Source organism: Triturus cristatus, chromosome 2_2 (assembly GCF_964204655.1).
Source record: "Triturus cristatus chromosome 2_2, aTriCri1.1, whole genome shotgun sequence".
Taxonomy (NCBI): domain Eukaryota; kingdom Metazoa; phylum Chordata; class Amphibia; order Caudata; family Salamandridae; genus Triturus; species Triturus cristatus.
In genome coordinates, this window is record NC_140582.1 from 1,038,699,864 (window position 1) to 1,038,715,523 (window position 15,660).

At 45.0% G+C, this 15,660-nt stretch overlaps 1 protein-coding gene across 4 annotated transcripts in view; it reads right to left on the reverse strand.

Annotated features, from left to right (window-relative positions):
* The window catches only part of RGS12 (regulator of G protein signaling 12), an 881,248-nt gene that overhangs the window by 453,423 nt on the left and 412,165 nt on the right, over nucleotides 1-15,660 (reverse strand). For all 4 annotated transcript variants that reach the window (XM_085642496.1, XM_085642494.1, XM_085642495.1 and 1 more), the window contains one exon: nucleotides 315-407. In XM_085642496.1, the coding sequence (XP_085498622.1) occupies nucleotides 315-407 (93 nt within the window). The remainder of the gene's footprint in view (nucleotides 1-314; nucleotides 408-15,660) is intronic.

Here is a 15,660-nt window from a genome sequence, read left to right on the forward strand (position 1 = left end):
CAATTTCAACTGAAATATTATCTGTGGAGGCATTTGAGATAACTGATTGCTAAGAGTTTATATAACAAGTGAAGTGGAAGTTAATGAGGCACTGAAGTAAAAATGTAAATTACCTTCATTTTCTCACCGATTTTTTTTGTTGCATTTTGTGATAATTAAGTTTCATCAAACATTGAAATGTAAATTATATCACAGGAATATCAACGAGTGGTGTACTTTTTTCTTATCTGCAAAACACCTGTGCTGCAATAGTATTCATTTAGCCAACCTGAATTAAAAAATAAATAAAGCAACTGTGTTAAAATACACCTTACCTCTTTCTTGTCCTGAAGAGGTATGCGGCTGAAATATTCACAGGCCTGCCAGAACAAAATATTTTCTTCACTAAATTCCTTTTTCAGAAATTCCTACAAAAAAAAAAAAAAACACAAGGAGTGAAAACGAACATATTTTCTCACTGCTTAGACGAGGGCTACAAGCGTACATTTCACCTTATAAATAAAGCCACTTTGCCACTAGCTATTTCCTAGGAAATCACATTTGTGTTCTTGATTGGCTGGCCAATTCCTACACCTCACTTCAACCTTTACTGCTTTTGAAATAGTGATTATCCTTGACGTTTTCTGGGGAATTCAGAAAAAGAATTTGATTCTTATATCGGTGCCCACTGTGTGACTCTGCAGCAACTTTCAAGCACGAACGTATCTGGAATGGCAGGTGGCAGAGAGGTCAGCGAATTGCCGCTCCATCCCATGCTTTTCACTTCAAGGAGTCTGAAAGAGGAGGGCATTTTAAAAGAGGGTCCCCACCACATGTTGGGTGCAATACAGCATATGTAGAGGAAATACAATCAAGCTCCATCATAAGACATCTCCCACATATTAATTTAGCAATATTTACTTCCTTCCAGATCTTCCTAAAACGGGGTAAGCCGTACAGGTATACCTCTTGCACAAACTGTGCATACAAATGTAGGAGTAACACAGCGCATATCCTCTCCATTAGCCAAACAATGTGTCGTAAATTCTAGGGTATATTTCATAATAAAACCATCGTTATCGAACATTAAAGCGTAGCTGGTATGTAATAGATAACAAAACCTGGATAACAAGTCCGTAGTTTCAGTATTTCTAGACTCATTCTACTTCGAGCTCCAGCCCATACAAGCTTAGTTAATAGTTGACCAGGTTCCTGAAAGGGAAGAGGCACATTCTACCTTGCAGTGTATATTGGCATCTGGGTAGAATTACTGGACAGTATTACTACCCTCAACTAGCAAAATCAGGCCCATTTAAAATAGAAGCTGGATACAGAAAGCTAACTCACCATAATCTATATTTGCTGCAGTGTGTGCTATCTGTATGCCCCTATATCAACTCTGAAACCCTTCTCTTCTGCCTACCAAACAATCCTCCCAGAGCTAAGAGCATTGATTTGTCCAAATCTGTTGTGAGACCAGATGTCTTACCAACACACCTTTCTCCCTAAGCAGAAACAGTACTGAGTCAGCTACGTTCTTCAAATAAATACAATTATTGTCCACATTCATAGAAAGTATGACTGTGGCATTATTAATTCAAACTCCCCACACTGCCACCCTGCCGCCCAGGGCATAGGCCGCAGGAACTGCCAGCACACCCTTACATTTGGCCACCGTGGGCAGCAAACACAGGGGCCGCCACTGGCGGCATAAGGCATAGCTATGCCACTGGGAAAGAAGTTCTACAAGTGGGTAGCTCTCTATATCTCAGTTCTCTGAAATTACTGAATTTCATTCTGTATCTTAACTTTTGACATAGGTGAGGTATTGATCATTTTAACCCAGCTTACAAACCACAAGGACCAGTAAAGTTAGGTCAAGGACTGCACCCTGTGAAGGACTGCTTTCTTCCATGAGCCAAGGTGCTACCATGAACTTAGGGAAAGGTGTCAAGTGTCTTTTTAAGGGGGTCCCAGTTAGGAGGAAAAAGCCACAAAGGGCAAAAAACCTGTAACTACGGTTATCCAGTATTGGTATCTTTCATAGATGCACATGCCTGAATCATTCCCCGTCGTCGAGATGGGAGTCCCACGGTAAAATATTCAAGCAGTGCCTTAAATCCTTAATAAGCTATAATGGCTCTAAGCCATCTCATTAGTAGCCTATCCATGTCCTTTTTAAAAAAGGACCAACTGTTGGCATACAGCCAATCAGCACCCTCTAGAATACTCCCAGCAGGAGCCAGTTCTCTTCAGGTTTTCAAAGCACAAGTGGGAAGTAAGGATCCCAAAATTCAATGAGAACTGACTCTCCGGGAGGAGGGTGGGTTGCATGTGAATCTATGAAAGATACCAATACTGGATAACTGTAGTTACAGGTAAGTAACTTATTTTCTTATCCAGTATTGGGGTATCTTTCATAGATTCACATGCCTGAATCAGAATAGCAAGCAGTACTATGAAACTACACTGTCGTTAGCAGACGGTGGGAGACATGAAACCTTAAACTCCCAATATTATGACATATACCAGAAACAATTCTAATAATTGTTCAAAATCTAGCATGATATGCAGGAGATACAGATACAGTACCATGTATACAGTACCAAAGAACCGTCAAAAGAGTTCTAACTATTATATATATAGATATATATACACACACACACACATATATATCAGGGGTGTGGAATTTAATAAAATATCTACTTATCCATGGGGCAGGTTGCTTCATAAATCTACTTGTCCTGTAACAAAATCCACTTGTCCCTTTTGTGCCATGTAATGCGGCAACAAATTATAGTAGCAATCTCATTACATAAGAGCTCTGATATAGCCTCTCTGATTATGCCTGTGCTCATACTATAGTAGTGTTTGAAAGCTTGCAATCCCCTTATGTTGCCACGTTTCAGCAGATCTACATATTGGTGCTGAAGGTAATGGTAAGCGACAGTTCCAGAGTTGGAATGCCCTTTTGAGTCTGTGCAAATCTACTCACTTGCATGTTTTAAGGGTTTTCACCAACTCTTCTCTAATCTTTCCCATACTGAGAGAGGTTGGAAATATACTCCTGACAATGGCAGACATAAAACTTCTACCATGGTTGGGAAAAAAGTGGTTGCAGGGAAAGTGAACTTGCAAACACTCAGATTTTCGCGTGAGCAAATCTACACCTGCAGATTTGCTAATGCTAAAATGCAGTTCACAAATATTTTCTAGGAGTGCCATTTATTGGCCTGCTTCTATAAAGTCTTTTAATTCCCGAAAGTCATATATCTGCCCTTAATGCAAGGACATAGGTGCACTTTTGAGACTTTATTTAATAATTGGGCCCCTAATTAGGTCTGGCGTTAACCATGAAATTTGTATTTTCTAAAATTCTGTCTCTCTCGCTCTCTCTCTTTTGGTCTGTCAGCTAGCTTCACTGTCAGTGACAGCATTCTGTTCTTTTACAAGGAGCATAATCGACACACAGTTGTTTTGTTCAGTGCCAGGAACTACTGTGGCAAGGTGTGCTTTTTGAGACCAAAACAATTTTTACTTTTGCCAATGTTTATTATAATGGTGAGGGCCCGGCAGCTCCAACACCAATAAGGTTTTACAAAAAACCATGCCAAAACAAGTCACGCATTGACAAAACCAAAAGGCTGACCAACAATTTCAGACCTACTGGCTTTACCAATGCTTGTTTATTTTTGTTTCCCATAATCTTATTAAAACTGGTTACACTGATTTTCCAAAATGAATATTTTTGGGAAATACTAGCATATATCAACACATTTTACTAAATGATGCTGCAAAGAAACGGTACCTAAAATGTTTTTGCATTTTTTTGTGAACATTTTATTTTGAAAGCAAAGAATCATCAATCTTGCTTTCAAGCTTCTGCAAATATTTGCATCTAATCAGAAAGCATTCTGGGAGCAGTATACATAGCCTCATTTTGCTAAACATTGAAAATGCGTATACACATTTTTATACTGAAACCACTGTCAGTAGTGCAGTCTGAGCTTACAACATTTACTCGCCCACCCTAATAATAAAGGTTTTGCGTTAATGAACCATGAATACAAGTTTGAACAGCATTAACTTATGGACACAAATATTACCTTAACTGCAGGCAACGCCTTTCCCTGATTCATAATGTGGTACTGTAAACTGGCAGCCTAAGGGTTTGTGCTGTAGGGGGTTAGGCCTACTTGTCCCAAGGACAAAATACACATGAAAACTTGTTGCCCTTTGCCCCAAACAATATGTCCCCGGAGTCGGGCTATAGGAATTCCATTCAACAGACAAGGTAAACCCATTTGTAGCCAAAAGCGGAGAGCACACATGGAAAGTTATTCAAGCTGGATGCTTTACTGTGCAGAGCCCCCTTGACAGACGCGTTTCGCCTTACAATAAAAAAAAAAATATATATAAAAATATATATGTATGTGTATATATATGTATATATATCCAAACACTCCGTTGGAGTGATATGAAAAGACGACAACGCTTCAAGGCTCCCAAATGCTTCAAGACAGAGTTTATTCAGCAAACAACTCTACGTGTTTCGGAAACAAACTTTTCCTTGTTCACGAGTATCCTCGTGAACAAGGAAAAGTTTGTTTCCGAAACGCGTAGAGTTGTTTGCTGAATAAACTCTGCCTTGAAGCATTTGGGAGCCGTTAAGCGTTGTCGTCTTTTCATATCACTGCAACGGAGTGTTTGGATTTTGGGGTTTCGCTAACCCGTCACGGCCTGCCGTCGAAAAGTGGCTCGAGCTGAAGCGATCTTGTGTATATATATATAGATATATATATATATATCTATCTATATATATATATACACATATTTTTGTATCACCATTTGAATATACATTTTTAGGCATACGCAATACTGTTATTGAAATAAAGAAAAAACTCCTCTTCTGTCAAACAAAAGAGGCTGACCTTAATTAAAGAGATGTCGAAGTACCACTTGTCCAACCGTTGCATCTTCCCATTGCGTAGATTGCAGACAGTATTGCTTTGTAAACGTGTGGACATTCTTCCATGTCGCAGCACGGCATATTTTGTCTAATGTCACTCCAGCAAACAAAGCTGTAGATGCAGAAATTGTTCTTGTAGAGTGTGCCTTAGCCCTTGCTGTCAGGGGCTTGTTAGCCGTATCGTGACAGAACTGAATCACAGATGAGACCCATCTAGCGAACGTAGCCTTTGTTACAGCTGTTCCTCGTTTTCCTTGTCCGAAAACAATCAGGAGCTGATCTGTCTTTCTTATCTCTTTCGTTTTATGTAGGTAGAACTTCAAACATCTTTTGACATTCACGGTATGCAGTGCCCGTTCTGCTCGTCTGGATGGATTTGGAAAGAAAGATAGCAGTATCACCGGTTCGTTGACATGAAATTTTGTTTGTTCCTTTGGTATAAATGTTGGGTTTATCCATAAAGTTACATAGTCTTCAGTGAAATGTAGAAAAGGTTCTTTGATTGTAAAGGCGTCTATTTCACTCACCCTCCTTGCAGAAATGAGAGCTAGTAAGAGTGATACCTTCCATATGAGAAACTTAAGCTCCGCTTTGTGAATTGGTTCAAACGGTTGTCTTATCAACTGCGCCAGTAGTACATTGAGCTTCCATTCTGGAGGAGGCGCACACGGAAAAATGTGCAGAAAAGTCCTCTCCTGAATTGTTTTATAATATTAGATGCACAGAGAGAGGAGCTTGAGGAGATCTCCTATAACGAGAAATTGCAGCTAGGTGAACTTTTAATGACGAGAAAGTGACTTTTACTGATCTAGCTAGTGGAGAGAAGATTTGGCAAGATTTGCCCAGCAGGGGCTTGTAGCAGGTGAATGTTATTTCTTTTGCACCAGAAACAGAATCTTCTCCATTTCAGATGATATGTTTTGCTAGTGCTTTCGGCACAGGACTTAGCAATGATTTCTCTACACTCTTGTGTTATATTTAAGTTCCTAAACTACATGAAATCAGGAGCCATGCGTGCAAATAGAGTGTGGATCCGGATGATTGACTTGGCCCTTGTTCCTCGATAACATCGTTGAGGACGGTTGTAGGCAAATGTGTTTAGACTCAGACAGGAGCAATTCCGGGAACCAGTACAGCTGATCTGATTATCACAGCTGCCATTGAAGAGAACCTTTTTCCAAGGATGTCCATTCTACGCCCTTCCTTACCTGGGGGATGGTAATCGGGGTAGCCAGAGTCTTAGACCGCCTTTGTGCAGCCTGGGAGATGGCTGAATTTGGCTTTGGATGTCCAATAAGGCACAATGGGGAGTCATCCGGAGCCTTATATTTCTCTTCAACACGAGGCAGCACCGGGTGTATGCCTGCTGGCGTTTTCCTGATTCGGATGCCCTCCTGCCAAATATGGTTGATGATAGGAATTGAGCGCACCACTTTTCTTGTGTCCTCTTTGAAATCGTAAAGGAAACATTCTGTCTGCTTTACTGTCATAGGTAGATGGAACCTGTTGGCTGCTATTTGCAGTTGTGAAATCCCCCTATATCCTCGGGAAGAGAGTTTGAAGGAAGGTGCGGAGGAGGAGATGGTGTCGGAATAACGTAATCGTACCAAGGATTGGGAGCAGATGTTGAATCGGGCAGTTCAGCTTCCTCAACCTCTTCTTCTGAGGAGGAAGTGTTCTGTGCTCCTGGGTCAACTGTCCCCGAGGCTGGTAAAATCCCAGGAGTATCTGTAGATTCTTCCGCTTGAGGAACTTGGTTTACAGATTAATTTGGTTGAGGAGGGAACCTTTGCCTATAATCCGTCAACATGGCTTGCAGGTCCTCAATTAATGAAGGCAGCAGGTGGGCCATATCCCTGAGGCGTAGTTCTTGACGGAAGTCAAACTGATAGCTATGCCGTTGAGCCATAAACCCCTGTTTGTAATAGTGCGCCTCGCCTTGATGATCGTCCTCCTCCTCATCATCCTCCTGGCACTTTACATGCAACTCAGATGGACTGTGAGCTATCCCATAGAAAGGTACTCTCCTGTGCTGTACAGCTCCCAAAGACTTTGCCGTGTCCGTATCATTTTTGATTGCCAATAGAGCCTCATCAACGTGTTTACCGAAGAGTGACTGACCGTCAAAAGCCATCTCAAGAATCTTTGCTTGTACTTCCGGCCTAAAAGTTCTTGCTTTTCATCTACAGAACTCTATGCATCTCCTGTATAGCAACCATTTCTTCATCCATTGCAATAATGCGAGCCTTGTTTTTGCCAAAAGCGGCCTGTCTGGAACACTTTCTAGACCACTAAAGAATATTTTGCCACTTGTCACAACTCGCAATTTTGCAGGGTAAAAAAATAAAAAACAAGCATGTACTGTATGTTGTTTTCTCTGCTTTTTGACCTCTTTGAAACGTTTACATGATTTCTACTCTTTCAGAGTGAAAAGAGGAGGTAGCATAATGGTACACCCCTCAGAGATTACTGACCCTATCCATCAGGCATTTTGCAAAATTATATCTCTAGCAGTGAAATTCATGAATCAGGCAATTATTACTCTGAACAGAGCCAATGCTTTAGGCTAGGGTGTTCATGTTCTAGGTACTCCTCCCATGAAGTAAAGGTGGATAATCCTCAAGGTTTTAACTAGTTTTCAGTACTAATTTGGTACATTACCCTCTGCCCCTTTCAGGAAACTAGTAATCTTATGTTACAGCACCAACAGTGTCTTTTTACTTCTGCTCTGACTTTCAGTAATATTTTGTAACACTGACATTTTCTATATATGGTAAACTGAACATTGGCTCCAGTGCTTTCATTGACACCTTCCTTTAACCTGTGTTACAGAAAACAAATGATGGACGGAATGCTGATAATGTAAACATTCTCCAACAGTCAAAAGATCTGGGTTAAATCCATCGTTCTTTTGCCCACTACGCCACCCCAGTTTGGACCCAGCCATATGCAAATCAGTCTTGAACCTGTGCCCCATGGGAACAGTCCAGACCGAACTGCCAGGCCAGGTCCCCCCTGGACCGGAAACAAGCATCCTGGGACCGGTTTCAGGGTACGTCACCCCTCTTCGGCCAGGCTAGCTTGAATCCAGTGGCACAGTGAGCAAGGGACCCACGTCTGGGCATACCCATCCCACTTAGGGCAAAAAGAGTTACAGCAAACAAATGACGGACGGAATGCTGACGATGCAAACATTCTCCCCCAGTCAAAAAATCTGGGTTAAATCCATCGTTTTTTTATCCACTACGCCACCCCAGTTTGGACCCAGCCATATGCAAAGCAGTCTTGACCCTGTGCCCCATGGGAACAGTCCAGACCGAACTGCCAGCCCAGGTCCTCCCTGGACCGGGAACAAGCATCCTGGGACCGGTTTCAGGGTACGTCACCCCTCTTCGGCAAGGCTAGCTTGAATCCAGTGGCACAGTGAGCAAGGAACCCACGTCTGGGCATACCCATCCCACTAGGATGCTTGTTTCCGGTCCAGGGAGGACCTGGCTAGGGAGTTCGGGCTGGACTGTTCCCATGAGGCACAGGGTCAATACTGATTTGCATATGGCTGGGTTCAAACTGGAATGGCATGGTGAGCAAAAAAAAAGGATTTTGGCCCAGATCTCTGTACTGGGGTGAATGTATGACCTTGTTCTGCATTCTGTCCATCAACTGTTGTTTTTGCATTTGTCACCCCGAGTGGGACGGTATGCCCAGACGTGGGTCCCGTGCTCTCCATGCCACTGGAATCAAGCTATCTTGGCTGGAGAGGGGTGAAACCCCGAAACCGGTTCATGGATGCTTGTTTCCAGTCCAGGAAGGACCGGGGTTGGCAGTTTGGGCTGGACTGTTCCCATGAGGCACAGGGTCAAGACTGATTTGCATATGGCTGGGTTCAAACTGGAATGGAATGGTGAGTAAAAAACGATGGATTTAGGCCCAGATCTCTGTACTGGAGTGAATGTATGACATTTTCTGCACTCTGTCCATCAACTGTTGTTTCTGCACCTTCCTTTAACCAACACATAGATGATTAATTTCAATACACTGTTCACTAATTTTAGATTACTTTAAATGTTTGCTTGGAAGGGCTCAGTATTTCCTTACTCTTCAGAAGCACTTTTTGGTCTGCTTTTGACAGCTGCAGTATAATGATTAGCGTTGTTGCTCTCAACCTCTTTACTTCTCTATTTCAACAACAGAGACCACAGATTCACTAGTGACAAACTGAATATTTTTTTCAATACACAGTAAGTGCGCATAATTTAAGTATTCTCTTCTACAGATGCCTAAGGAGCCATAGATCAAAGTGGCATAAAATTAGAAAAACTAGTTTGCTCCTCACTAACCATTCCACACTATAGAATACTGCACACCGCAAATGCTAGTGAGAGACCTGCCAGTCAGTGCAGCTGCCCCATCAATGTCCGCAGGCTAGAAAGATAATATTTATACCAGAAAAAATCTGCAGACTTAACTACAGCAGTCTCTAGCTGATGCTGTACTTATCAGCGAACCCCCTCTTACATATAATACTCCTATGTTATTTCTGTTACCAATGTGGTTCTTCCGGTGCTGATTGGGGGGCACTGCCTGTCTGAGTAAGAAGGACACTTTCAGTTCCACTGCACACTTCTGAGCTACAGCAGGACTGAGGCATGAAGCCAGAGCTTCTCCTACTCAGGTATTTGATAGGACCAGTCTACACCTAGGACACACCCCTCAAGTAGAGACAACACAGCAGAAATACTAGCAGATAGTCATTGTCTTCTTGTGCTTGCTGCTCCAAGATCTCATTCACTAGGCTCTTCTCTTGGTCTAGGTGTGTAACCAGCTCCACCAGCCAAACCCAGTTACCATCCATAAACAAACAGATTCCCTGCTAGATGTAGCCCATTCGGTCTTGGGTAGTTGTGAAAGTCCCAGTAGCACACACTTGGATACCAGCTCCACGGTGGGCCAGGAAACTCAACTACTCGACAGTTGATGTGACTGAACAGTGATACGACAGACATTTTTCAGACCCATATCTTGTTTTTTTACACTTTCCAAGTTCAAAAATACTTCCTCCAGCGCTTTTCCATGTTCCAAGCCTCAGCTTACATTTCAAAACAGAATTTTATTATGCAATAGAAGAAGCCCGTCAAGTTAACCTCTAATCTGCAATGTTGCCAGTTCTTAGTCATGGCTTAGCAATTTTTTTTTATAGATAATATCAAAAGTATTCATACAATCTTCGATCAAGAAAATAAAACTCAAGACCTAAATGTCACATTTGCAGCAAAATCAATAACTAACCTAGGTGAACTGCTATGGCTAATAAACATCTTTTGTTGCAAATAAACTTAGAAATAGTCTCAAAGTCAGGATGACACTATGACGTCAACCTAAAATTACACCCGAAGATGATAAACAATGTTGGGACCCCTTTTGTGCCAGCCCAATAATCAATCTTTCAAACAAAGCTTTCTGCCAAATCCAATTAAACAGTTAAATGTCGGGAGCGTGGCTTGCCAAGCTACGGAATGACCGCTTGGTGAGCGAGCTCCGTCGGGACAAGGATTAATCCTTAAGAAATCCGTTTATTAGGGGGGGGAAGCGGTCCAGCCGGAGTGCACCCTAAATGTAGAGCAGTACTTGTGGTACACAGCGGTGCCGAGATATCCCGCCTTCCGTCTCCAGAAGAGGAGATACACGCCTGCGGAGTACGACTCGGGAGCCAGCGCGGACTCGGACGACGTGAAGCTGGGGACTGGGTCCAATCGAGGCCGAGGCTTTGGTGGAAAAAAAAGGCCCCACCGGGTGACACTGACGAGCGGCGAATGACATGTGGGCCCCTCGGCGGAGGCATTGGAGATAGCAGAGGTTCTGGCAGGACTGTGGCAATACCCTGCCATGCTGCACTGTGACCTGTGGACGTGGTGGCGACCATAGGGTGCGCCGCGCAGGCGCCATTTTGAGCAGGGAGTGACCCACGCTGGATCTGGAACCAGCTCTGATTGTTGTGAACACCTCCCGGTGGCGCTGGCGGGTGGATGCTGACCCGGACGCCTCCCGGTAAGAGTCAGGGAGTGCTTGTGATATATGTCTCCTCCGTGGCGAGGCCCCTGTATTGACATCCAGCAGTGTGTGGGCAGTTTGTGGAATGCGGTGGCTGTGCGGCAGTCTTGGTCATAGGGGCACCTTCCTGAGCCTGAACGTTCTCTTCTATGGACTGCCGCCTTCATAACACCCCTGCAAAAGTGGTGGAATGCTCTGAGAGATCACCAGCATTCGAGTGCCATTGAATTACCTGGAGATTGGTGGCAATACAATCAAGGAGCTCCACTGAGGGGGGCAGCTCATGCTCTCTAGTGAGGTGTAGGTGAGGTCTTCAGCTAGACTCTGTGCTGTTGCTTCTGTCTGGGTGGCCTGAGGATCGGCGATAGCCAGGCGGCCACAGGAAGGTGTGGAGGTGTCGCATGTGGAAGGCGCGGGAGTGGAGGCCAGACAGCTGCTGTGGTGCACATCCACATAGCCGATATGGGTAAGCAAGACGCCAAACAACCAAAGATAAACTTTGAGCAAAGGAGAGCGACCCGCTGACAGAATCCGAGCCGGAGACAGGTGCGGGAGGTTCTGTTGAAAATCAATCGGAGGATCAGGGGGAAGTCATCTGTACGCTCATGCTTGAGATGTGCTCCAGCCTCCGTACCATCGATGCCAAACTGGACACGCTGACGACCCAAATGGAATCCGTCAAGGCTCAGGTGGGTGTCCATGAACATCATCTTGGAAAACAGACTGAATTCCATGATTTTCAGGTAGAAACGAAAGAACAGCTGTCGCAGATGGACAAACTGCTGGGTATAATTCGCGCGAAGAAAGAGGATTTAAAGGCGCGGTTGCGCCGAAACAACCTATGCATAACTGGCATACCGGAGACCACGGCCATTGTTAAAAAGGAGGCATTCGTAACAGACCTGCTGCGAGACCTTTTTGATGCCCACCTTTCACCAGTCTTTGCGGTGGAGAGAGCGCACTGTGCCTTAGGACCTAAACCTCTGGTCGGGGCCACTCCCCGGCTGATATTGGCAAAAAATCCTAAATTACCAGGACCGTGATTTCATTTTGAGGCAGGCGAGTATGATGGGGAACATAACACAAAGAGAACCAGATCTCCTTTTATCTGGACTTCACACCGGCAGTCCAGGCGGCGAGACGGGAATTTCTACCAGCCCAAAAAATCCTCATGCAGGCACAAATCCCTTATTCGCTACTATACCCTGCTAAACTGAAGGTGTCACACGACGGTTCCTCTCATTTCTTCACCGACGCCAAGTCAGCACTAAAATTCGCAAAACACGTAGGGGGGAAAAAAGCGCGACAAGTACCTGAGCTGGAGTCATCTGCAGGCAACCAGCTAAGTGACAATGACTGAGGGCATTTGGGTTCTATAAATGGGATATACATACTTCATATTCTCCTAATGTGCCTTTTTTTTGGCTCAGGATGTTTGTATTTTGGATTGGGGTCCTCTTCCCTTTGTTATGGGTTGGCCTCTGCAGGTTGCAGCTACCATCTCTATACTCACACTTAATCGGGCAGGGAGGCGGATTGGATGGTGGGGAAGATTATTTTATATGTTCTGGAACTGGGACATGTTGCCTTCATGTGGGAGGTATGGAGATTGGGTGGGTAGGGCGGGGCAGCTCTACCATGTTAGTACTTGGTGATTAGGCACCGCTGTGTGGTTTTTTTTTCTCCCAGTTCGGCTGTAGATCTACCTCCCTGCAGTTTCTTGGCCGCCCAGCCTAGGTAGGATGTGTATGCCGGCACTTTTGCACCCCCCATGGGAAATTTCCCATCTGTTGCTCGTTCACATGTTTGTTATCGGGGGGGGGGGGGGGGGGGAGTATCTTTCAACCTGTTTGGGGGATTGGAGTGGGCGGTGGGTTGGGTCGGTTGTTGTTTGTTTCGATCATGTTCCAGACCAATGTTGGATCCATTGCATCGAGAGAAATATGGGGATGAAGCGGGAACCTAGATATTGCGACTTCATGTTAATAGTACCATCACAATCATGCTAAAAGCACGAGTTCTCACATGGAACATTAGAGGTTTGAACGATGGAAGAAAGGCCAGACTCGTACACGCCTACCTAGCTACATACAATATAGACATATGCCTATTGCAGGAGACACACCTTAATGCGAGTACTCTCCAAAACTCAAGCACAACAAATGGGGGCATGTTTACTCCTCGATACACTCCAACTATGCCCGAGGGGTGGCGATATTGATTAAGCGGGGACTGGACTGGAGGGAGCGGGAGGAGCACATAGATCCAGAGGGCAGGTTTATTTTATTGTTTGGGAAGCTTGGTGGTGTGGACATTGTGCTGATAGCTCTTTATGGTCCGAATGTTGACTCCCCTGCGTTTTTCATGACATCTGAGATAAGGTGAGGGCGACAGTGTGGTACGGTTCTGTGGGGGGGGCAAGGGGGATGGACGACTTCAACGCTGTGCTAGACGATGGACTGGACAGGCAAGGGACGGCGCGTACATTGCATCTTGCTGCGAGCGCTGCTTTACACACTATCCTTGAGGATGGTGACCTGTGTGATGTATGGAGATTGCGAATCCCCTTACTAGAGAGGGCACCTGTTTTTCGGAACATCATAGAGCTTGGTCTCGGTTGGACTTTTGACTGACTTCCCGCGAGGTGTCCAGTTGGATCATAGATGTGGCGCAATTGCCGCGCACCTTATCAGACCACGCCCCGTGATTTCTGCGGCTAGCTCTCCCTGGTTCAGTGCCATGTGCGTTTTCATGAAGACTACCCCCACATGCCCTATCGGATGACGCTTTTAAAGAAGAAATACGTAAAGATATAACTGACTATTTTGCAAATAATATTGGCTCTCTCGATACAGAGGCCTCACTGTGGGAGGCATTCAAGGTGGTCATCAGAGGCCAATGTATCGCTCGTCAGGCCGGGGTGTTGAAGGCCATTAGGGGCACGCTTACTTCCCTGGAATCCCAAATTAAAGAACTTGAAGCGCAATTCTATGCGTCGGATAATTCCGAACCCTTGACTCTCCTAAAAACCAAATTACTGGATTATGCCGAGGAAGCACAGCACGAGGTAAAGTTTCTTGGGAAGCATGCTGAGGCACGTAGATCTGGGGAGGGCGATAGACCGGGGAGAACACTTGCCGGTATGATTCGTACCCCACGGTCCGCAGCCTATATCCCAGAGATCACCAACCCGCAGGGAGTTACAAGTAGAGGACAAATGGATATTCTCAGGGAGTTCTCCACATTCTTTTCTTCGTTATATATGGCCACTCAGGATAGCTGTCCGGAGGGCATGAAGGAATTCCTAGATTCCCTGGAACTGGTCTGGTTCACCAACGACTACAGGGAATATATGGAAATCCCTTTTTACCATCGAAGACGTGGCTGATGTTATAAAAGGCATGCTTCCAGACAAAGCACCCGGATCTGACGGCCTGACAACCGCATTCTATAAAGCATATGTGGAGGAGCTGGCGTCTAGCCTACTGGCGGTGTATGAGGAGGCTCAGGAGTCTGGCATCTTGCCCCCAACCATGCGGGAAGCGATCATTATTACATAAAACCAGGAAAACCCGATGCAGAGTTAGATTCATATAGACCGCTGTCGTTGATCAACATTTTGATGTCAAAATTTTAGCGAAGTTGATAGCAAATAGATTGCAGTCTTTGCTCCCCCGCATTGCCCTCCCGGACCAGTCAGGGTTCATTCCGGTCAGGTCACCTTCTCATAATCTTCGTACACTCTTATCGGTAATACACTACCTACACCCGGATGTGCAGGCCGCGGCGGTGTTTCTCGATGCCACTAAGGCCTTTGATACACTGGAGTGGCCTTACCTCTTTGCGATATTGGGCCGCATGGGGCTTAGTCCCCAGTTCATTGGCCTGATCCGTTTACTATACACTCAGCCCTCTGCTCGGATAAGGGTCAATGGGCTCCTGTCTAACCCCTTCCCAGTCTCACACGGTACGCGACAGGGGTGCCCCTTGTGTCCCTTACTTTTCGCGGTGGCAATGGAGCCTCTAGCCGCACAGATAAGGCAGCATCACACGGCCAGAGGAATTGGTTTTAGCACCAGCAGAGCCTACTCATCTCATTGTATGCAGATGACGTCACCCTTTATCCTACAGACCCTGAGTTAAATTTAAATCCCCTACTCAGAGAATTCGTTAAATTTGGAGGACTGTCAGGTATATCCATCAATTGGGCGAAGTCAGTCATATTCCCCCTGACAGATAACACGAGAGTCACGGCTACTGAGTTTCGGCTGTGGGAATCCGAGAAGGTTCAATATTTGGGCATATGGATTAGCCGTGTTCTGCAGGAGTTATGGAGACTGAATTATGGTTGCTCTGTTACCTGGCTGGTGGATAGGGTGGCGATATGGTCGAGGCTACCGTTATCACTGGCCGGAAAGATTGCACTTGGCTAAAACGGTAATTTTCCCCAAATTTTTATATCTTTTTGTTAACCTGCTGCTCATCTTCACGCAAGCCTTTTTTTAAACGACACGCTCCCTTTTGATATCGCTGGTGTGGGCTGGAGGACAAGCCAGAGTGTCGTGGGAATTATTGACAATACCGTTGTCGCAGGGGGGTATGGGGGCTCCAGATATGAAGCTATACGCACTATGTGCGCAGGCACAGTTTTTACACTAATGGGT